Below are 24,810 nucleotides of genomic sequence, written 5' to 3' on the forward strand. Positions count from 1 at the left end.
CCGCATCTGCTCCGCCGTAGCTTCCAAGTGAGTAGGAATGTCACCAAGAATGAGGAGCACTTCCTAAAAGCTCCAAACGTAAATGTAAAATACAGACTGGGTCAAAGGGACAGACGGAGAGAAGGAGCCAAACAGGAACAAAGCGGCTCTTGATGGAAAGGAGGATAATCCTCCACTTGGCAAGCCATCTCATATCCTTATGTCTGCACAGAGGACAAGACAGATTCCTGGACATTTCCTGTACTTAGCAGTGACTGTGACTCTGCTTGTGTCCCTCTTCACCTCCTCATCACTGCTCGCTTTGACCAGAGCAGGACAAGAACTGTGGCGGTAATGGTTTGCAGTCACTTTGCAAGATAAACGTTGGCAGATGAGCTTAGACAAGGTGGGATTTCAACCACTAAGAGAGAGAAAGTTGCTGTTCAACAGCTGTTGTCCAGAAAAAAAGAGCTAGTATTTCTGAAATGTTTTAGTCGCACAATAATTTACTTTTCTGTCCGGTCTCCGTTGCTTTTTACGGGCATTTTGGAAAGCTAACAAGCTGCATTTTGCATCAAATAATCCAACAACATGCGATCCAACAACGCATGTTAACAATGTTATCCTGGAGACACTTCACACTCGGTCATTTCCATTGTTTCATTGGTCATTTACGCGAGCTCTCCGCCTATTACTTCCTGTATAGCCGTTTCCTGGAGGATATGACTTTCCCTGAGGAGCCGTCTTCATGACTATCTGAATCACATGTACACCCATAATAGGGAGGATATCATGGCGCTGATCTTTTTGCAAAATGTGGACCAATGTAGTACCAAAGATGTCAAATAAATATATCATTGAGTCCGAGTACTGGAAGGACATTCTGACGATACAAACGAGATGTTCTTCATTACTTCTCGGACTACACATGATAGCATAATGAACAGGGCTATGAAGTAAACTGCTTGGTTAATATACCATCTTATTTAGATGAAGTTCAGCTTTCACAATAATCTAATATTTATTTTGTAGATGAACAAACACACCGATCACTTCCGTCTCTCTGTGAGACACTTGGTCCAAAGGGCACTTATTAGGCTCCGTTTGAGGACTTGAGTAGATGGAGTGTGTAATTATCTAACAATGGTGTAAATTGAACAAACCGTGCCGAGCAGACACATCAATGTGTATACAGGGACTATTGGGGGGGAAACTGCATACATTCAAAGAGATAGGATATGATAAATAGTTTTGGATTACAGGCTTTCACAGAAAAAAAGATTTACTTCATGAGGGAATTAAACACATAAATAAATCAGAGATTAGTAATGAGAAACTGATTCAAGCTGTAACAGGTAATGTCCCATTGATCCGATCCATATTGACCCTGCTCCAGCCATCCCGTCTTTGGAGTCGTCGGCTTCCTATCTACCCATCTGTCTCCCTCTCCTCTCCACGTGGATGGGCCTGTCCCACAGCGGCACAGCTTATGTGGATCAAATATATTCTACATGTCAAGTGGCCTCACGGGCCGAGAGCTGTTCACAGGCCTCTTCAGCCAGGGGAGAGGATCAGTGGGTACGCTCTGCACCAAAAACAGGGAGGCCATGTCGAATATACAAACACGGAGATCGGGATTCATGTTCTGATGAGCGTTTTGGTGAGAACAGGGACAGTAGGATCCAGAGAAAAAGCATCTATAGGTGGTACAACAACAAAATCAAATACAGGGGTTTATATGCGATATGCAATTTAAAAATTGCTTTTTGCATCAAATACTGCGATCCAACAATGTTATCCTGGAGACACTTAACACTCGGTCATTTCCATTGTTTCATTGGTCATTTACACGAGCTCTCCGCCTATTACTTCCTGTATAGCCGTTTCCTGGAGGATACGACTTTCCCTGAGGAGCCGTCTTCATGACTATCTGAATCACATGTACACCCATAATAGGGAGGATATCATGGCGCTGATCTTTTTGCAAAATGTGGACCAATGTAGTACCAAAGATGTCAAATAAATATATCATTGAGTCCGAGTACTGGAAGGACATTCTGACGATACAAACGAGATGTTCTTCATTACTTCTCGGACTACACATGATAGCATAATGAACATTTAGATTAAGTCCAGCTTCTACTCACAATAATCTAATAATATAAACGTATACTGCTTCAGTTACCTTTGATTTTTTTTATTAGAAAAAAAACAAAAAAAAAAAACATATCGTAGTAACCACTATACACAACTTTACTAGCAAACTAGAACACAAAAGTGGAGCCATGCACTCCCAGCAGCCACCACTGCCAGTATAGTTCAGTGATGGACAGACAATATCAAACAAAGAACGGACGTACTTTGTTACCCGAAAGGCTCCCTCACTCTACCCTTTCGGGGTGTGTGTGTGTGTGTGTGTGTGTGTGTGTGTGTGTGTGTTTTACAGTATGTGTGTATTTTTAGAAGGAGCTATTCTGAGTAACATCCAGCGGTGCAGTCATAACTGCTTTGATTAGGGCAACAGGTGAGAGGCTGGTAATCTCACCCCTGCCTGCCGGATTTAAACGGTGTAAACAGCGGCAGCTCTACTGTCATCACTCAACCAATGACAGCACTACGGGGGAACACATAGGGGTGCTGATTAAAAGGACAGCACTGTTAACGCAGCCAACCACACACACACACACACACACACACACACACACACACACACACACACGTATCACAAGATGGGATATGGCAGGGGAAGTGACATTATCCATGTTACCTGGAATAGCCTCATCTAGAAAACAATGACACACATTCTGGAAAAATATGGTAATAAAAAAAAAGAGCATAACTTGTAATGTGCCATCTAAAAATAAACACATATATACAAGAGTATCCACAATGAATGGAGGGGGGTGACATTCACCAAAACGCCTCTCATAAGCTGGCTTAGACGTGAAGAGAATGACCGGGTGGGATCAAGAGATAAAAGCATATGTCCCCGCTTCAGGATATTGGCCCAGCCCGTAGCCCGACATGCAGCTCTCTGAGGGACTCACTGTTGGCTGCTTTGCTGCCATGAGCAGCGCCTGTCAGGGTAGTGATAGAATTACCCCGATGTCAGCCTCTTCTAAATTGCTCTTTTGAGAGTCGCTGTGATGGGGACATCAAACACCACCGAGCACTCGGAGAAAGCCCGCCTCCTGTTTACCATGCAGCTGTGTCCCACGGGGCGGCGGGCTTTCTGAGGCGGGTTCGAAGTCAGGTTACCAGATTGGAAAGTGATGATTCTGGGGCCTAAAAATAGGGAGGGTATTTTTCACTGTATCGTCATTTGGAAGCATGACTGTCAGAGGGAAATCTAGAGAAACAGGAACACTAAAGAATGATTGAACTGCATGAACGAAATTGGACATAGTGAACAACTTAGTGAACAACTGGCCAGCAGCCAGTTAGCTTTGTCACTAATTAACATATTACATCTCATTTGTTTCATCCGTACACATACCAAAGTGTAAAAACGTCGTGTTGTGGTTTTACGGTGGGTTACAAATTGTCTTGTCGTCACTGTGAGGTTGTTGGGAAACCAGTTGAGACTCCAGGAAGTTAATGCGCTCCTGTTTTTAGTCTTCATGCATTTAGTCTTTTGGCAACAAAGTGAAAAGGTGGATTTACCAAAATAAACTATTCTTTCTTTACATTTTTACTGCCTGTCACAGTTCAGTGACATTCTGTATCTGTACTTGGGCTTATCACTTTGCATTGCATGTGTAAAGTAATTAAATAAACTACAGGCCACTACTTTTGTACAAATATTGCATAATCTGCAGCTGCTCCTGTTACCTGCAGCTGATATACATTTTGAAACATTTAGCTATGTGTCAAATGTTTTAAGTGAAGGAAGTGTTAACTTATCCTAAATTAATTATAGACCCAGACATGTAGACATTGTAGTTGTTTTTATATTCAGTATGATGATACTTGTGTTTTATGTATAATTGCTATTATGGGAAGAGGTGAGCCTTTTTAAACCATCTTTAATTACACAATAAAATATGTGATTTACATTCTTCATGCAAAGATACATTCAAAAAAACAAACAACCAACCATAAGACCAGCACTGGATTGAATGGATTAAAACACCATCTCCTTCAGCGCACACAGAGAGAGAGAGAGACAGAGCGAGAGAGAGAGAGAGATAGAGAGCGAGAGAGACAGAGCGAGAGAGACAGAGACAGAGATGAACACGCACAAAAACATTTCACATACACTTTGACTTTTCACATTTTCTTTCCTCTGTGATGCTGTCAGGAGCCAACTCCCCGAGGGCCAAGGAGAGAGAATAACATCCAGGCAGACAGAAAAGGTGAGAGGGAGATTCTTTTTTTCTACTTAGTGAGTCACAGAGTGACTTTCACTCTTTTTGCCTTGGAGAAGGATGAAAGGCCGTCTTAAAAAGGACAAAATAAGGCTTGGGTCTCTCTGCTCACAGTGGGAGAGCTCTGCTTCCCCTCACACAACCTTCTGGCTAATTAGTGGATTACATTATTTAGCAGTGATTGAGTCCAGCGCTGTCAGAGAGACATGTTCTTTACTACCAATGATTGGAAACCATTCAACCTCAGCTAATACGGACAGCTATTACACAGAATAATGTGTGCTGGTGTGACACGAAAACCACGTCTAGATCAGTGTTACTTGAGCCCTTCTCAGGCACGTTATGTGTGCAATCTATCGGTTTAATTAAAGCCATTGTGGCTTTCAAATTTAAGTCTCAAGTTGTTACATAAATATTCCATTATGACTTTACTCAAACATGACATGATCACTACAGATGGAGCTGGAATTCTGACACGATATTTGGCCTTACTGTAGGTGGAAATAACTACAACAATGTTTTCCATTGTACGACGATGACACGAGTCATACAATTTGACTTCACAGATGGTTCAAACTCTGGCGACTTGTATAACTGAGCCAACAATAACAAAGTAATAATGAATTGATCCACCACCTTTTGTTTGATGAATGGCAATGTTACACCTCTCTCGTTATTTAACTAATTTCTACAGACCTGGTTCTTTAAGCATGTTGAAGCAGCTGGAAAGGCTTTTCACTGAGTAACTGCATTTAGGATTAATACAGTGCAGCTTGGAAAAAAATGTATATACAATATGTGATATATACAGTTTATATACAACCTTCCCTGTTCTCCTTCATGTGCTCTAATAGTCGTGTGTCATTCGGTGTCATTTGGGTAAAAAATGTCCCATTATTCGCCAATGTAAGATTTACAAAACTCTACTTCTGATGTGCTTTGATTGTGACACTCTTCTAAACTTTACATTACTTCCACAGTTTGTTATGATAGCCTTCTAATGGATTCATGTGCTAAGCCCCGACGTTTGTTTAAATGACATGCGAGAAGTGTCTGAAGAGAAATGGCTCGGGGGCCTTTGACAAATATCTGGCACTGGTCGGAAATCCATGTCAGCGAACCATTTGTCTTTCATACTGTGCGTTTATAATGTGTTTGTTTCCCTCACTCAGAGTTCAGGGAGCCTTTTTTAAATTTATTTTAGGAGTTGTAAACTCATAAAAACGTCGGAAAATTGGCATTAAAATCCACTTTGTCTTTACACAAATATACATAAATAAGGCCCGTATTAAGTACTTCATTGTGGTCCACTCTGGGATAGCAGCATAAAACCAAGCATTATGCAAGTCAATAACTACATAGAGACAATTATGCCTTGCTCTGTATTTCTAAACATATCTTGAGCAGGACAAGTTATAAGCTCAGTAGCTAAATGTGACATAATTGCTTGGACTTTCTATCTGGTACAGTAGTGGGCTGGTTAAAGATGCTCTTTTGGCATATACTGTACACACACACACACACACACACACACACACACTTCTCTCTCATTGCCCAGTCAGACAAGAGCAGTGCTGTAGAAATGAGGAAGAAGCAACATTCCTGCTGTTTATCTAGTCATCTGATCTGACCAGCGAGTCATGTGTTGGAGCCGTGTTGCAGGCTCGGCAGCATGCTGTAGGCTAACTCTAGCCTAATGTATCTGCTACACTTTCAGTCAGTCTTTCACACTGCTCTCTATTTTAATGTGAATACGCCTGAAACACAGAAACGCTGCAGATCTTTGCATTTGACAGCTTACTGGTTTTATGTTGCTGAGAAAATGCTTATGTATGTATCGGAAAACAGTTTTCTCATTTCATAAAATGAATTGATTTTCTCTGCTTATTGAAACATTTGTTGTAGAAAACCACAACCTGCTCCAAGTTAGAGATGGAAGATCTGAAGATGGTTTGATCTCTCACATCAATAAATAAATCAGTAGACACAAAGATCAATCAAATATGTCTCAAATATTGACGGTGAGATAAGTGCTGACTTCAATGTTCCTCATCAGTGCATCGTGTAGCCCTGTTCTCTCCATTATCGGGCTGCCTGGGTAATAATAGCTATCCTGGAGAGGATGTTACAAAATCAAGTTTTGCATTCTGGAGCAGAGGTCGACAGTTTAATTGGAAGTGCAAATTGCGTTCACACGTATCCCCATAGTGGATTGAGCCATGGGTAAAGGGTGTGCATTTAAAAGAAGGGAGGATGGAAGCAGAGAAGACTCAAGAGAGCGTAGGGGGTGGCTAATGGCTCTCTTTTTCCAGTTGCAATGTATTTTTAGAGCCACACCTGTAGCAGAGCAACAATTACCATCACTGAAGTGTTGTTTTTACTCTACGGAGCGTCTTTCACACCAACCGGGACGCTTCCGCTGCTCGCTACTGAACCAGCTAAGCTAATGCTGCCCATTTCTTTGTTAAGAAACGGTAAATATTGACTTGATGGCAGCAGATCCCATCTGTTGGTGTCAGAGTAAGCGGCTCCCTCTCTTTTGCTCTCGACCTTTCCCTCTCCGTCTCTGCTGCTGGCTGAGTGTGCAGAGAATACCCCTGTCATTACATTCACCCTCCAGCCACACTTACCCTTGCTGTGAAGACACACTCTCTCATCTTTGATCCCTCTCTTTGTCTAAGCAGCAAACACTGTGCTCACATATAAATCCGGACCAGTGAGGGTTGAGGCCGGGTTTTGATCCGCTGCGTTATATTTGAAGCCGAGAGACTGATGGAGCGAAGTTGATTTTATCAGCACAGAGAGCAGAGGACGATGTCGGGCCTTCAATGAGCCAGATAGTCGTGTCACAGGCCAGCAGAACCGAGCGTCCGTGCTGATAAAGTGTAGCATGTAGTAGGCTTTATATGCAAGCGCTCACCCAGTGACCTAGGAATAACTACGTCCTTCTACAAAACATTAAACTAAGACTGAATCAAGTCTACTGTATTTAGTGCGACTTAAGTTGACTTTTTACAGTAGTTAAAGCTATATTCTTGATGATTGAATTGCACTTAATCGGAAATGTTACTCATTCCTTCCCTTTTTATATCACAAAACAGCACATTTAGATGAACACAAAAGTGTTTTTAGTTTTTGCTATTTTGGAGGAGCCATTTTCTCTCTGCTTCTGGATTACATTTAAAAGATGCAGTTCCTTTGATGGTGACAGCCTCCTCAGTCTGGATGCAGCCTCAAGTGACTGTCACATCCATATTTTCAATGAATGTCACGGTCTGAAAATGCAGCTGAGGGTCGGACAGCGTTTCAGGGTGCTGGATCCATGCCAACACTCGCAATAGAAATCGATGCGAGTACAGGTACTGCTGCTGTTATGAATAGCATTTAAGTTTTCACAGTTGGAAGGATCCAACGGACATGAAGCAAGTCCATCGTCATTTTCTCCCTCATTGACTACAAAGAGGGGAACTTTGTTTCCGCCCATCGTATCTTTGCTACCATGCAGCCACATCACAACATAATGGGAAACAGCACGGGAGCGTGACAGTGACTGCCTTTTCTTCTTCTAAATTGACCCCTCGCTAAGGCCCGCCCCCCCCGCTGCTACGTCACCATGGAGCCACCCTGTCACTGAATAAAAATCATATAATTTTTGGGAAAAATGAAAAAGCGATTTCAGAGAGAAGCAGACATGAAGGGTTCACGGTGTGTGTTTGAAGATACAGGATGTCAAACTGATTCAGCAGTGAGAAACAGGTTAAAAAGATAAAAGACAAACTATAAAGCTACAGATCAGTGTCAAAGTCAACCACCACATCACCTGATGATTGAAACGGAAGAAAATGAAATTAGGAACAAGACTGTTCCTGTACAGCCGGGTAGATCTTTATTCACTGTTACACTCATTTAAAAGCAAAAGCATTCAGCCTACCTTCAGTACCTAGCGTAGCATAGAAGTGCTATTGCTAGTTAACGATGTGCTAACGTACTCAGATAATGTTAGCTCCACAGGTTTTTAAACGTAGAAACGTCTCCTTCCAGCCTCTACGAGTAAAGAGTACGACTACTACACGGTGTTGAACCATGACGAGCTCCAAATCCACAAATAAAGCCTGAAGAACAGAACTCCGACGTTTAAAAAGTCATCAGCAGAATCGCACATATACAGCATATTTATTTCAGATGAAATTATTTGTGAAATCCGTCTATACAGTCTGTGATGCTTTAGGAAATATCGTATTTTTGCCATTGATGCTTTGCTCTTCATAGAAATAGCTGCATGTTAGTGATCTCGCAACTGTAAAACGTGTAAGTTGGTTACTTGTAGGATTCGAGCTATTAGATTAGACTTGTGAACCTTCCTAAAATAAAATCATCTTGTTTTTTTAAACAATAATAGCTCCACCCGACAGTATTACAGTGGTAGTTTCCTATTCATCATCCTATGTCATATGCTTAAATACTTATAGGGTACTAGCAATGAAGCAAATATAATTTGGGATGATGAAAATGTATACCGCTCTCCTAAAATAAAGCTTAGTGCTAAATTAATCAGGCCCAGCTAACAGACAGCCTGCATGCTACACACATTACATTATTAATACAGATCGCATCATTAAAACAGAACATATCGGAGAGAGCAATCACCTCTCAGCCCCATTACATCTTCCAGCTTGGCATGAGCGAGCATGCAGCAGCAGCAGCAGCAGCCATGCAATCTACTTATCAATGAGCGATGTCTGGCTGTCGATCGGACAAAGCTGCACATCAGTCTCGTGTGAAAGATACGGTGAAACAATGGAGACTCTTTGCTTTCACCATTCATCGCGAGTCCAATAAAATGTCTGTCGTTTTCAGCTCACGATGCAACGTCGAACACTTTGAATGCCTGAGTGGCAAAGAGGCAAAATAAGAGCCGGATGGATATCTGAGCCAAATATTATATGGCAGGAAAATTTTTTGGTTTACATAACTTGTCATGTAGGCTTACAGGCAGGATGAAGCCATACGTTTCATACACATTATGCATGCTCTAATCAATTACTTTAATGCAGACTAAGTTATAAATATGCAATAATGAACCAGATGCTGTGGAAATAAGAAACTCATATAAAAGAGGCAGCCTGTGTTATCCAAAATTGTGGGAACAGATCCTTGTGATCAATTGCTACTAGATGGTAGCCAGCTGTGCGGTTAGACAAACAGGGACTAAATAAAAATAACCCAAGAAAAAGAAATGTGTGTATAGCTGCAGAGACCAATATCAGCGAGCAACCCCCCAAAAACTCACCAGTTCAGCATCAATAAGGTTCAGTGGGAGAAGCTCATGTCTTGGCCTGCAGAGACAAAAAAGGACATGCGGTAAGAAGGGGAGAGAATTTCATAATTCCAGAGGCTTGTATCTGGACTTATTTGGACGAGGTATAAAACGCTGCCGTACAGTAGGAAGAGACGAACCGCACACCACGTCCCTCTACTCTCCTGCCAAGAAAAACATAAAGTAAATCACAATATGGACAAACAGCTTCGCAGCAGACTTTAACAATGAGGGCAGACATGTCGGGGGCTGTGATTCAACATGTTTTTGACGTACTACCAACACTTCGCCTGTCAGTTGGTGTGCCAGGTTGCTCGTCTGTTGGCCAATCAATCCATCTGGATGGCTGTGTCTGCGCTTCCACACTCACAGATCTCTCTGTGAGGGCTTCAAACATACGCGAGGATGACGGACAGCTTCGTCAAGAATGCTGTGATAAAAACCCGACAGCCCCGTCAAAACAAAAAGGGATGAAACTGAGGACTGCCAAGCTAATCAAGACCAGAGCCTCCTAGTTATGGAGAACAAAATAAATGAAAGGAAACCAGCCAGCCGTCAAAAGAGAAACAAGCAATCAAGATGTACAGTAAATTGGCAGGCAGAGCGATGGACTCCAACAAAGTCCCTCTAGTACAAACCTTTAACCGCCAAGCAATTCAATGTGAAAGCGTACAAAGAGACAACAAGAGATTGTTCTCACTTCATTACTGTTTGAACCAAACCCTACAGCTACAATCGGACTTCCCGTAGAAACACAAGACAACACTGGGCAATGTGTGCCTGAGTCAGTTCATAGCCAAATCAACCAAATACTGTATCAATGGCTGCAACACACTCGCATGTGTAAATACTGAATCTGTAATAAATGCTGAGCTTGGCATGTGTTTTACTTTCCTCCATCTCAATCACACGCTGTCCATTTAATCCAAGATTCAAAATCCATTTTTTGTCGTTAGCCTCTCGGTGACTCAAAGCAAAGATATTGTAGTTCTTTCTGGCTAAATGCACAGAGCTATTGAAGAAAATAATGCAATTTACCTTCAATCTCTCCAATTCTGAGCAGTAAATTAAATCCCACTGCCACACGTATAGGCTATTCACTTTAAGCCAGACGCGCCAGGATGATTTCACTCCGTTTGGAGCAGAACAGCAGCCACGCAAAACTTTTAAAATATCAGCAATACCAAAAGCGACAATCATTTTAAAATGTAATAATTTTCCAGCATGATACTGCCTCTAATCATTAACACGAACGGGTGATAATCATGATCACAATACAGTATTAGGTTAAAAAATATCGGAATTATCATTAAAGCCCTAATAATGCAGCTATCCTATTACCAGAAAGCGTGCAACAGGAAGGCACTGTGCTGTGCAGTGCCTCCTGAGAATAACCAAATAATTCTATCAAAAGGCACTGAAAAATAAGTGGACCACATATATAACACTTACGTCATCTGGTCCCAAAAACAAATGTAATAATAAAACACCTGCACACCCCTCAGTTAGCCTTTAAGCTTCTTAGGCCACCGCTCTTCATCAAAATGCCTCACAGTCCATGTTTAAGCCTCAGGTAAGGGATTGTTATTTTGTGAGGGAGGGTAATGCTTGCTCCTGTGTTTAAGCAGCAAAGTCAATAAGCCAGAGGCGAATTCGTTTCTCTTCACATAATAGTTGTGATCTTTCATGGGCAGCAGCGGACACAGGTTTGAAGGAGAGGCGGGGGGACAACCTGCAGTCATTTTTACAATAATGACAGCCTCTGTGGTCCCTGACCAAAAGCCCGGCGAGATTACATATGGAGGCCAAACAACATTAAAATGAACTGTAACACACCTGTGCTACATTATTATAAGAACAAAACAGGGTTCCTCTGCAAATATGGCTCATAATATATAAGAAGACACACCAGGTCGGTGTGAACCAGCTCGTTAAGGGATCATCTACTGTACACACCTTTATTAATTCATTTTAAAAGCTGACAAGTCAAGTGAAACCTTCAAGAAAATAAAACATTGTGGGCTATTTGCACAGTAAATAAGCCTACGGAGTTAGCGGCAGGTTATTCCTGAACAAATAACCCTCTCTGCCTTCTGGGTGTGGGCGATAAAACTGTTTTTGAAAATAGACATCTGCTTTCTGACTCTTAAACTAAGCAACGCTGTCATTTGTACTGGTTTTTTTTTTTTTTTTTTTTACGAGCATGTGTTCCCCTTAATAAAAGGAACGGGAAGTCCCAAAAACAATAAACTGATATTGATTCAACCGAGAAACAAAGTCATGAAATCAACAGTGAAATGCAATAGTCAACCTTTTTCTCACCAATTAATTTGATGCAAATGGACTGAAAACAAATCAAATATAATCTCATACTTTTAACATCCCACTGCTCATTTGTCAAACATTGATATTACCTTAAAGATGGACTTATATTAATGCAGAATAAACACTAAAACACATTGAATCGTGCATACATGGCAGCCGCAGCTCCAAGATTCACTGCCTGCACGACTACCAGCAGCAGTCTTTGAATGCACCAGTTTTTAACAGATTTAATTAACATTACAGTAACATTATTTTGCAGGCCAATAAGGTGTGCATGCTACGTGTACAGCAAGCCATAATGCACACACATTTATGTAAATAAAAATACATTGGTCCGTTGACTTTTTATGGCCACGGTGCAGCTGTGGGCACTGTGTGGCTGTCATCTCGGCCGGGGCTGGCTGTGTGATCTGTCCCGCTACAGCTAGCTCCAGTGGCTAACCCTCCCAGCCCGCTGCAAGCATCAGTAACCCCGCTGCGTTTCACAAAGTCTCCGTTTGTGTCGTATTTACCTGGAAGAGAAAGCCGCAGCGACGTGCAAAGAGCGAGAGTAAATTCGATATCAATTTGCTCAAGGGTCCATTGTAATGCGGCTGGCTGGCTAGCTAGCTAGCAATTAAGCTACTGTCTCCAGCTGTGTGTGTGTGAGGGAGAGAGGGAGAGAGAGGGAGCGAGAGAGAGAGAGAGAGGGGCATTGAGAGGATGTCTGAATGATGAGAGCCGGATTTGGAGAGTGAGCCTCTACAAAAGCTAGCGTGATGGAGTTTAAATAATAAAAAGAAAAAGGTCCCGTCTCAACACTGCATCCGTGCAGCAGCAAAACAAACATTATATTCAACAGCGTGCAGCCCACCGTTTAAACTCTGAATGTTACGTTAGCCGCTATATGAGAGACATTTCAGAAGGTCTTACGTGATGTCGGTGTTGGAGACGGGGACAGGGTTTAATCCGACGGGGCGGAAAAGAAATGATGCTTTTGCAGGATCCGGGGTTTTCCTCTGTGTCTGGTCTGTGTGTCTTCCAGCTGCGGCTCTGTCCCGTGTCTCCCTTCTTCCGACTGTCTGCTCTGTTTGTCTCCCTCCCGCTGCCGGAGTGTCCCGGTGCTCTTGTACCACTCGCCCTCCAGTGGAGAATGAACGGCCCTGGTGGTAAACTCTGATTAGGAAGCCCTCTTCAGCTGCTGCTGGCGCATCCCCCCTCCTCCTCCTCCTCCTCTCCCCACACCACCACCAAACGTGCCTGCGCGTAAGCGTTTGCGTGCGTGTGTGTGCGCTATAATGAGTGAATGAGTGTGCATTGACAGAGTGAGTCATCCAGCAGAACCAGACCCAGCTCCTCCCTGCTTCTCCAACAGCTGACTCCGCCTCCCTTTATAAACGCTTCTCTGTTGTTGTTTTTCTATAGCAGTGACTTCATGGCACTTTATTTTATTTCTATCTATGGCATCACCTCATGTAGGCTAATATTAATCTCCTTATTGTAGTAATGTAGCAGTGGGATCATCAATCACTACATAGTCATGTTAAACTGAATCAGAATAAAGTCAGTTACCCTATAAGAGGGTAAAGTTAGAAGATTTTTATATATTTTTAGAATATTATCATTTACCCTTTTTTATTGACATAAGACTTTTGCTTTGATAGATTTTGGTGTAAATCAGCAACAGGATGGACACATTAAATACAATACACAATACCGTACATATACACTCACCTACATACACATACATGCCAAGACGCCCCACAGATGCTGCCAAACACACTCTCTATAGCCGGGTTTCTCACACATGTGACCTGCTTTCTTCTAACGAAGTTTTATCATTTTCAACACATTCTCTATGTTGTCCTCTTATTCTCTTCTACCAACATCATTATCCAGTCTACAAAGACTGTGGGTTGACATTGAAGTCTCTATTTCAAGTTGAATAATAAACCATGACGAGACAATGACATGTGACAAATACGATGGCAAACAAAACAAACAAAAAGGACTGGAGAGAAAAAAAAAAGATGAAGACAATGGCAACACGGAGGAACTGTTTGATGATTGAATACAAGGTCACGGAAAAGCAAAGAAAATAAAGACAATAAAGTGATGTTTGAACGACAGTAATTCAAAAACATTCCACATCCACATACACAGACGCTGCAAAAATAAAAATAAAAACACAATTCTATTCAGTGACAAATCAAAATTCCACACTTATTATTTACCCGTTTTCATTAACATAAGACTTTTGCTTTGATAGATTTTGGTGTAAATCAGCAACAGGATGGACACATTAAATATAACTGCAAGTGTTAAAGTGGCAAGAAAGTGCACTTTGGGAAGCTTTAGTAAAGTAAAAATATATCTTTATCAGTGGAACAAAATGGTGACGCATTTTCCTTTCAAGGCTATTGCAGCAATTTAGTGTTGCTCATCTATAAAGTTGTCTTAAAAAGAATGGTCAAAACCGATGCAGCAGAGGCAGAGACATCCTAAATTTCCCTTTAGGCATTAGAACCTCCCTGTCAGGTCGAAGCGTACATATTTCAAACTATACTCCTAGTTTATAGCACCGCCGTTGTGTTAAAAAGTCGTCGTCTTTATCAGGGTTATCTTTTCTTCCTCCAGAGCCAGGGAAGAAATTATACAACTAAGTAGGACCCCCCAGGACGAGTAAATTGACGTTTATTTGTAAAATCGATGGAGTACCCCTGCAAACACTGCCTGATTAATTTATTGTTTTGCAATCCCTGTGCCACTGAATACGATAGTAGACTATCCATCCATCCATTATCTTTAACCGCTTATCCTGGACAGGGTCGCGGGGGCGCTGGAGCCGATCCTCGCTGACAATAGAAGGAAAATCCATCTGATACAGTGCATGCTCTTGCATTTCTGTGCTTATGAAGATTGTCTGGAAAAGATGTGGTGAAAGAATGGCGAGGACAGAAAGGGACACTGTGCTTTGTGCTTTTCCTCACCCCTCCAAAGAGGACATTTGTCAGTTTCAGGACACGGTTTTAAAGATCACGTTTGAATAACAATCAGAATTGGACCCTATATTAAGGTAAGGTTTAATGTTAGCATTACTTCAGGGTTGTCTTGGATTTAGGATTATACCGCATTAGACTTGCATTTGGTTTAGATTAGGACATTTAGGGCAAAGTGGAAGGGGCTAGGGTTTAAGGCCAAGGACTGAAAGTAGTCAGTGAAGCTCCTTTCAAGTAGTACTACAGCATGTTTGTCAATGTGTCCATGCATTTGTGTGTCTATCTGTGTATGTGTGTGTCTGCATAGTGTACCTTCCAAGCAGCACCCCGGGGTCCTCTCCTCTTCTTCTGTCCCGGTGTGCCTCATTAAAGCCCAGTTACAGGACACCTCCTCTTCTTCCTCCTCTTTCCCAGCAGCAGATGGACAGACACAGGGTGGTAATATTCCTGGGAGTTTGTTTATATAACCCTGAGAATGTTATTAAAAAAATCGCTCTCCTTCTGTCTTGAACTCAGGGTTAATTAGCTCACTTCCTAGTTGCCGGTATGCATGGAGGCCTCTTAATGGTCACAGAGGTTGTTATGGGCGACCGGGCTTGTCTTATCTCCTGTTGCCTTTTGGGATTCTGCTGAGGAGCTGAGACTGAGAAGGACACAGTGTTTATGTAGTCTGGAGAACACGCACACATACACACACACACACACACACACACACACACACACACACACACACACACACACACACCACCAACATATGCACTACACACGGCTGAAAAATCCCACTCTAAAGCACATGAAGGCGAGCTGTGGGGGCATAGTTTCCAACACTCACACAACGTGTAACAAGCTTTGTGTGAAAATGTGTTGAAGATTAAAAAACGTGTTATCACTGGGCATGCTCAAAGCAAAATAGTGGCAGCAGACATACTTGTGTGTGGTTTGCAGGGATTTTTTCCCCCTCGAAAATAAAGTGATTCATTTGACTTTTAGGCACAAGATGTATAATACAAACATGCCAACAAACATGTGCAAATACTGTATATTCCCACTTGTTTAGTTATGACACAAATACTCATGCATTGCCAGACAAGAAGTCCACTATCTTGGAAAATGTGAGTAGTATCGTGGCAAATTTGCATAACACATATGTTGTGAAATAAATAACAATCCTGTTTGATCTAGTGCTCCCTTACTTAAAGGTGCAGTGTGAAGGATTGGGCGACATCTAGTGGCGAGGTTGCAGATTGCAACCAACTGAAACTTCTCCCGTGTGCCGAGCGTGTAGGCTGACGCAAAATTGCGAAAACGCTGAATGTAGATATAAACGGATAATTCTAAGGTAATGGAAACATAACTATTCCTGTAAAGAAAGAATAGGTATTGATATGATATTCCATCTGCCAATAGATCCTTATGCTCCACGCTGTTCCTTTAAAGCATTGACCAGTGACTCAGTCATGGAAGTGTTTGATTTCATGTTCCTCTTAGGGTTATTTCAAAGAAACTGTTTCCTAGGAGATGACAGGAAGTAGGTCGTCGAGGCTTGCCCCCGCTTCCCTGAGTGTGACATACATACCGTACATATACACTCACCGACATACATACAGTACATACATGCCAAGTACCCCCACAGGTGCTGCCAAAACACTCTCTATAGCCGGGTTTCTCACACATGTGACCTGCTTTCTTCTAATGTAGTTTTATCATTTCTCTATGTTGTCCTCTTATTCTCTTCCACCAGCATCATTATCCAGTCGTCACTGCGTTACAAAGACTGTGGGTTGACATTGAAGTCTCTGTTTCAAGTAAAATAATAAACCATGAGGAGACAATGACGTGACAAATACGATGGCAAACAAAAATGCAAATGCGACCCACAATTAAGAACTAGAGAAAATGATTGAATACAACAAGGTGATGGAAAAGCTGAGAAAATAAAGAGATGTGTGAATGACAGTAAAAACATACCACATACACAGACGTAAAAGGTTACGCTGTAAAAAATAAAAATGAAAACACAATTCTATTCAATAACAAATCAAAAGACACAATTCCACTCCAGAATAGTACAATAATAGCCACATTTATTTTAATTACAGGCAAATTCCCTTTACACTATATCTTTTTTTTTTTTGATCAACTTCATGTTTTATCCTTTATGTCATACATACATTTACATTTCCAGAGTGCATGGGGGGGGGGGGGCTTTTAAATAAAGTGATTCAAGACTAAAAAGAAGGATGTCTCGCATTTCTTATGAGACGCATGTCAAATACTGCTCATCTCAAGCATTACTCAGTAGTGGTACTGTACTTAAAGTGCACACGGCCTATTCAATATCAGACAGCTTCATATTATATAATGGCAATTTAAACAATGATGCATTTCACACATTCAACATCAAACAAGGCAAACCTATTCAAAGGCACAGGACTCTCACATCAATATCGTCTTTTTAAAAAGTAGTTTGTACTTACATGTCAGGTAATCCTTCACATTCAACTTTTCTTTTTTTTTGTTTCAGCTGAAATATGATTTGATATGAAAGGACCCATGAGTTAAATGGCACTGGATAGTTAGGGAAGTTAAAAACACTTCCTCATGGTTACTGAATGGGCACAGTGTCTTACATAAAGAGGAAATAGTGGAATTACTCCTTAGATCAACGCTGGTGCTTCATAGATACAAACGTTTGGGCGTCTGTTTGAACACAACTGAACTATTTCCACCGCTTCAAACTACAGCTACCAACTGTGGGTGAAGGCCAGCGGGCGCCAACTGCTGTACTTCCTGTGATCGTCGGGCATCTGCTCTGTTTACTGAGGAACTGAACACACATTCCACTGTAGACAATGAACCAGTTAAGAGGAAGGTCGCTTCTATAAAACTACAGCAGGATCCTCTTCTTCTGTTTAAATATCCTGGTTTGATTGTTTTAGTTCACGGCGAGGAAGGTACAGAATACAACGTGCAACCAGTAAACTCAGCCCACTCTCATGCCCGAGGCGCCAAATACCACCGCTTTGTCACGACCCTCGGCGTCTGATACCAACGCACAAGGCGACCGTTGGCGTCTGTATGAGACGTGCCGGGCTTTCTACCAGGAGACCACTTTCAACCAGGAGATCGGTGTTCCAGACACTGTTTTAAGTGATGTTTGTGACGTTTTTCCGTACTTATGTTGCACTGTTTAGTTATTTCAAGCCCGACCTTGATGTTTTTTCTCAACCTAACTAAGTGGTTTTGTTGCCTAAACCTAAGCTGGGCTACCCAGTCCGTTACAAAGTGACGCTAATAGGTCGGTATGGGATGAGTTGCGATGAGAACGTGTTCGTTAACTCCAGTCAGCTTCTGTTGGATCTATGAGAAGGGTGTGTTGTAACTTATTTTAGTGCCGTCTAGCAAACGTCACAGTGATGTATCACGCCACACTGGGTCCACACTGTTTTGCAGGTTTAGTTTAAATGTTTCCGAGAAAATAGATTTACATTTAATACACATCTCTGCTACAGAGCTACTGTAACGTTTACAGTTGTTTAAATACATGCAGGTACTGTACAACACGCTTTCTCTTCACTTCCTCTCTGGGGCGGAATCACCCACAAACAACGCAAACTTGTTAAAAACTAGCCAAACGAAAAAAAATTAAAAAAAGAATGACACTGCATAATATTACCATGCCAAATATCATAAAAACTAAATCATGGTTAAAAAAAGTGATGGGTTTTAAAGTAGAATAGCAGCAACACATAGGCTTTAGTTCTGTGAGAACAAAATGGAGAACCAGCAAGCTACCAGGGCCTCTGGGTTAAAGTAAGAGAGTTACGGAGTTACATAGGGAGTGCAAATAAGTGAGGGGGAATCTAAATCTTATAAAGATGGAAGCTTTAAAGGCTGAATATGCAGTGGTTTCTTTACAGTACAAGTTGACTCCACTTCAATGACAATGTCCACTGTAAGTAAATTAAAAACCTTGGCACCACACACCTCACGAACCACCACTACTGTCAATATCATGAGAATAAAAAATAATAAAAAACAGAAACTACTCTCTCTGTGCAATAGTTCAAGTAAGTTATTTCCTGCAAATAGTTAGTGCTTTGTAACACATCCTGTGGCCGTACCGAAAGAGACGACAACATAAAGGTAAAATATAAATACACAAAAAAGTTACTATTTACATGAAACGGTATTCCGGACAAGACTGCAGTCTACGCAGAGAGGACCTCTACTCACCAGTTCAGGCTCAGATTTGATCTAATCCTCCCATTGGTTAAAATTAGGACCAAAGTCGGGGCAGTCTCATCCTAGAGCTGTGGTCACAAACACATCCACCAATCAGTGTCCCAGTGTGAAGCAAAGCGCCGAGGTCGAACCTCTAAAGGGGCGTGTCATAGACTCGCTCCGACGAGCCCTCCTCCGTGTCGTCCTCTGAGTGCGACGCCTTGTGGTTGAGCTTCTCCGTCGTTGAGGAGGCGACGAGGTTTCCGTGGACCCCGCCGTCGCTAAGCTTGGCCTTGCTGCTGTCCTGAACAAACTCCTGGATCTCCACGGGTAGCCGGCGAAATTTGTCCTGGTACTCCTGGTCCAGATCGCTCTGTAGCTGTGGAGGACAAACACGTCAGCCACGAGTTATTACATGAACACAACCATAAGATCAAAGCTGTGATTTGAAATGTGTTAGATACATTTAATGATGTTCAAGAAGACAGAAGACAGAGCAGATTGTGTCCATATGATCACGCACCTAACTTTTCAGTCCGGAAACACCAAATCCCTGCAGTGGCTGTGAAAGTTTAACAAGCTGCAGTACTGCCAATGTTCCCTCGAGCAAGGCTTTTAACTGTCACCTATTTCAGTTGAGCTGCTCAACAGCCAAAAGTAGTAGACACCAGAAGATAGTGGTTGTACTGGGAAGCACACAGTGCTATTTATCTTTTAACTAAAATAATTTAGGCTCAATTTGTCCCTGTGGTATTGAGTTGCGAAGTGTTGTATGACAATTAGAAAGTCTTGTGACAACACTAATATGAAGCAGGATCACTTGACCTTTCCAGCGTACATAACAGCTATAAAAGCAGATTTGAAAGTTGAACGGCTCAATTCACTTATTTGCATCAACTCCTCTGCAGGCAAAGTAGTATAACGTGAACAATCAGCCATGGAAAGCACTCAGTAACCACCACATGTCATGGACCTGTTGAATCCAGGGACATCAGCAACAATCAGGCAAGTTTTTATTGCAAGAAAAGAAACAAATATGTTTTCCATTTACAAGATATGCATATTCTAATTCACCCATTGTCCATATAAAAATATTGATTAAAGGAACAAGAACTCCAGCACAGTGCACATTGTTTTGCATGTGCTAAGGTACAGTTCATCCTGTATATTATTCCCATTACTGTTAGTTAAAGATTATTTTCATAGGAATTTGGCTTTATTCCATGACTTTCAATAATAAATACGCCATAAAAAGGTCCTTCAGGTACCTCGGGCCTCTCAGGTAGACAAGGATCCTCCCTACATCCGCAGATATAAATACACTCCCCTCCCCTCACTGAGAAATAGAAAGGAGGACCTATTTTCTCCCAGGCATAGACGCCTCCAATGATTACAGATGACAAGATTGTATTCATTTCATTGTAAGCCAATAATTGCTGTAATGCTGATTTCTCTGTTTAACTACTCGGCTGGCTCCCACGGGAGAGCAGTAATTAAAAGAAAAGCCGGTAAGATGAATGGTGTCAAGAGTTTCGCAGCTCAATACAGTCACGTCAGCATTATGACAGATCGAAAAATACCCGCGAGTTCTGGGAGGATATATCCGGGATCCATATTTCATCTTAGAGGCCTTTGTCATTCCAATAAGGGCCCACTTCAGACTCACCCCCAACATCCAACTCAGAAGGAAACAAATCATAATAGAAAAAGCATCACGGAGGAAAAGACAAGGTTGGATGATCGATGCTGTAAACTCCTGCACAAACATCAGATAGAGAAAGCTACTAAACACAACTTCTCATCTGCACCCAGCCTCAGATCAATACAGCGGAAGCCTGGAATCGTCCTAGAAATATTCACGAGAACACTCAACAATGAGAGAGAGGAGAGGAGATGGAATGAAGGTCAAGGACTGTCATCCCGCTCTTTAGTCTACTTTCTAATGTTCTGCCCTCTCCACTTCACTTTATGAGATGGCACATCCAATTCGTTTTGGAGTGCTGCTTTGCAAAATGAGAAAACTTGATTGTTACAAAGTACTTGCCTTCACAGCATTTGAACGCAGTGCTCTGCTGTGAATTAGATTGATGTTAAATCCTGTAGATTATGATTGTGTGGGCTGGGTATCCGTCTCTCATGTCTGGCATCCAACGTTTGCTCAGATTCCTGCGCTTATCCTGCGCTTATACTTCCTGATCTAAATCAGGATTTTAAAAATATAATGTTTGTTAATGTTTATAATACTGTTGAATTAAGCAGTTCGGCATATTTTGTTAAATAGAATAAAACATGTTTAAAATATGTTCATAATACCAAAATAAAGCTTTTTAAAAAAGTGTTGTTTTTAGTATATCATGAAGAAAGCTCAGTTAAAAGAAGACCTCCCCTAATTATAGCAGATCTTTACAGAGGCTTCAGCTGAAATGGAAAAACGTTTGTCTGAGTCTGTGTCTGTCTGTTGCTGAGTTCTAATTTTAGCAAAGCATTTTCACCTCATACAATACATATCTGTGTGAACATTCACACACAGATAACTCCACAGACACCCACAGGGTCCTTCTTCCGCTTTGTCTGAGGAACTTGCCACTCTTACTTGTCTCCAAACTAAAATCTCAGCATTAAACCATATTCTCAAAAATGAAAAGTGTGTGCATCGACAAGTGAAAATGCCAAACTTTGAGAGAAGCGCAGACGGCCAGATAACACTCATGGCTACTGTCTGTCTCTGTGGGAAATGAAGGAGCTCTTGACTCGTGTCTTCCTAATGCTTTGAGTGGTTACAGCAGAGCCTGATAACGCCCTCACAAACACACCATCTTAAGGTCACCTTCCCTCGAACAAGTCTCTCTCCCTCTGCCTTTCTTTCTTCCCTTCTTTCTTTCTCACTCTCTCTGTGGGTCTCACGGAGCGGACATCCAGCACATCACAGCCAGATGGCTAAAGATGCTCCACAGCTCGTCTCTCTCTCTCCCAGCTCTGCAGTGCGCATGACCTACTTAGGGGTGGAAGAGTCTGCACACCGTGTGTGTGTGTGTGTGTGTGTGAGTGTGTACATGTGGAGCTTGCCTCTACCCTGCCTGCTGAGGCACAAACACCCTCTGATTAAAGCTGTCATCTTTCTCCCATCCGATGACACCCTGGCACATGTGAAGGAGGTGGGAGTGAGATGGAGGGGGATGGGTGCAGATGAGTCAAAGGGGCGCCAGGCAGATCTCAGACGTGCGCATGTGTCTATCTGCATGTAATCAACGGCTCCGAGGTGAACACCGACGGTCTTCTGTTAGAACTTTGGTGCTGAGCGATGAGGACGGCCCTTTACTTTCACCAAGGGGACAGCTGGAGTTACAAAAGAAATCTTAGAGAAAGATGGATTCGAGAACAACCAGGGAGGACTTCCCCTAATTTATGACTTTATCATCTACAACTTCCATCTGACATCTTAAGAGTTAAGGGCAGTGAGGAGATTGGAATACAGGAAAGTGGATGTAAATTCAGATTTACAGAATTTTTTTAAATTTCTTTCAAAAGCCTCAACATTTTAAACCGTAATAAGGTCAACTGTGACGCTTTAACACTAGCCAACTACCTGGCAGAAAATAATGGTTGTTTTCGAAACTGAACAGCACCCAACACACAAAAGCAACGGTAGAAATCGCACATTTGCTTGTTTATTCAGTGTGTTGCATGCATGCAGTATATACGTGTGTGTGTGGTCCAGTTTCTGTTTGGACTCCAACCAGCAGTGGTTATCCAACCAGCTTTTAAATCTGTCCTTCATCTCTGAAGACCTGTCATCTGTCAACAAACCACATGCACACACACACACACAGACACAGACACACACACGCACACTTCTGCCTTTCTTAAAATACAGCATTCAGTGACCTTCTTCACCAGCTGTCCTCGTTTTGAGAAGCTATCAAGGGAAGCAGAGAGGGCCTCCAAAGAGCCAAATTAATTCTTTGCTTTGAGTCGTGACATAACGCCTGCTGCAGCGCCACAAAAAAAGCTTTCAACCGGCAACGGCTTCAGTGTGTGGCTACATTAGCTCTGCCTCGACGTGCAGTCACATTAAGGAGGTCTAAGGGAAAGGTGCTTTTCTGTCTTTGTACGCATGTTTTATCCTGCTCCTGCTCCTGACCTTCAGATACACTGCGTATCCAAACACAGCCCAATTAGGCTAAAACCAAGATCCCATGTCCAAGAGATGAGACAGGGTCACCACCCTGTCAGCGCCACAGGCTTTTTTGAAGAAAAAGGAGCTTCACCGTGCTGTGCATGTAAGATGTGTGTGTGTGTGTGTGAGTGAGAGAGTGAGAGAGAGCTGCAAGGAAAGGAAACGCCATTCCTTCATTTACATTCTTTCCACTGTATTGGTCATAACTATGAAAATGAACTGCGGCAGCCCAATGCAAGAGGAAGAGCGACACAGGTAATGAAAGAGAGATGCAAGAGTAGCTACAATCCCTAAACTATTACTCTTTCTGAGTGTGTGTGTGTGTGTGTGTGTGTGTGTGTGTGTGTCAGAGCCCTTTCCTGAATCCTCTCAAATAAATCATCCGTTGCTTTGTAGGAGTTTTTCTTTGATTCCTCGCTTAAGATTCAGGAATTAAAAAAAAACACTCCTGCATACCTCCACAATGCATGTAGAGCAATGAGTGTTTCCCTTAAAAGGATCGGTTCGAAAGGGAAGGCCGGCTGTGAAATGTGTCGGTGGTGTCTTGATATTTGTATGTGGAGGACAACTGAAAGATGCTACATGTTGCATTTGTATGTCATTGTGAATGAATATATAATTACTGTGGACAATTAAGAGTGATTGGTAGCTTATAAAGTGAGCTTTTTTATTTTTTTTCATGCAAACCTGCGTTAATTGCTTCTTTTTTGGCGACTTGGGGGCCGTGGAAAAAGCTGTAAACACATTGTTGACATATTATTACTTCATGAAGTAATAATTACTTCATGAAGTAATAATAGGTAAGCTATGTGGACACAGGCCCTAACACGTCCTGCAGACACAAAACAACATTAGCATTCATTTGGAGACATGTTTCTGGCAACCTGATGCGTTTATGTCCAATATTCTCGATCGAGGACAGTTTCCAGGGAATGTTCTTCAGACGGAGGATAACCCTGGAGAGCTTCTTTAGCACATGTGGGCGATACATAATACATAACGATCACTTGAGCACTGATCTAAAACAGCAGCTAGCACAATAGAACAGAAGAGTAACCAAGCGTGCGACATGTAGGCTCACTCACACATACTCAATGGATTTCACTTCACTACCTCTGGTTTGTACTCAGTGTTCCCTGTGGGTATCGTGTGTGTGTGTGTGTGTATGGGCACAAGTACATTATTGATGCAAACCCACCAGGCAGAGATGATGCAGATCAAAGTCTGTGATGACGGAACATAGTGGTCACCCTTACATCACCCAGTGAGAGAGTGACAGAGAGTGACAGAGGGAGAGAGAGACAGAGACAGAGAGAGAGAGAGAGAGAGAGAGGCCACACACACCTCAGACCTCCATGTCTCCCCCAACCTGTTTACTCCCCCTCTCTTCATCCCCCCCTCCTCTTCCTGCTGCTTTCTTCCACTTCCAGTAACCATCCCTGG

At 42.2% G+C, this 24,810-nt stretch overlaps 2 protein-coding genes across 4 annotated transcripts in view; both read right to left on the bottom strand.

The window, feature by feature from the left end:
- plcb4b (phospholipase C, beta 4b) overlaps positions 1-15,317 on the bottom strand; it is a 59,585-nt gene extending 44,268 nt beyond the window's left edge. Inside the window, exons 1-2 of the mRNA XM_031865924.1 lie at positions 12,901-15,317; positions 9,637-9,682 (exon numbers count right to left, since the gene is read on the bottom strand). The gene's annotated coding sequence lies outside the window, so the exon portion shown is untranslated. The remainder of the gene's footprint in view (positions 1-9,636; positions 9,683-12,900) is intronic.
- Positions 15,318-18,725: 3,408 nt separating this feature from the next.
- plcb1l (phospholipase C beta 1-like) overlaps positions 18,726-24,810 on the bottom strand; it is a 95,664-nt gene continuing 89,579 nt past the window's right edge. For 2 of the 3 annotated variants that reach the window (XM_031865940.1, XM_031865936.1), the window contains one exon: positions 18,726-19,569. In XM_031865940.1, the coding sequence (XP_031721800.1) occupies positions 19,345-19,569 (225 nt within the window). In that variant the 3' untranslated portion in view covers positions 18,726-19,344. The remainder of the gene's footprint in view (positions 19,570-24,810) is intronic. The other variant, XM_031865937.1, reaches the window with a different exon arrangement.

The sequence above is a fragment of the Anarrhichthys ocellatus genome, unplaced genomic scaffold (assembly GCF_004355925.1).
Source record: "Anarrhichthys ocellatus isolate YVR2014 unplaced genomic scaffold, GSC_Weel_1.0 scaffold34, whole genome shotgun sequence".
In the NCBI taxonomy this organism is placed as follows: Eukaryota; Metazoa; Chordata; class Actinopteri; order Perciformes; family Anarhichadidae; genus Anarrhichthys; species Anarrhichthys ocellatus.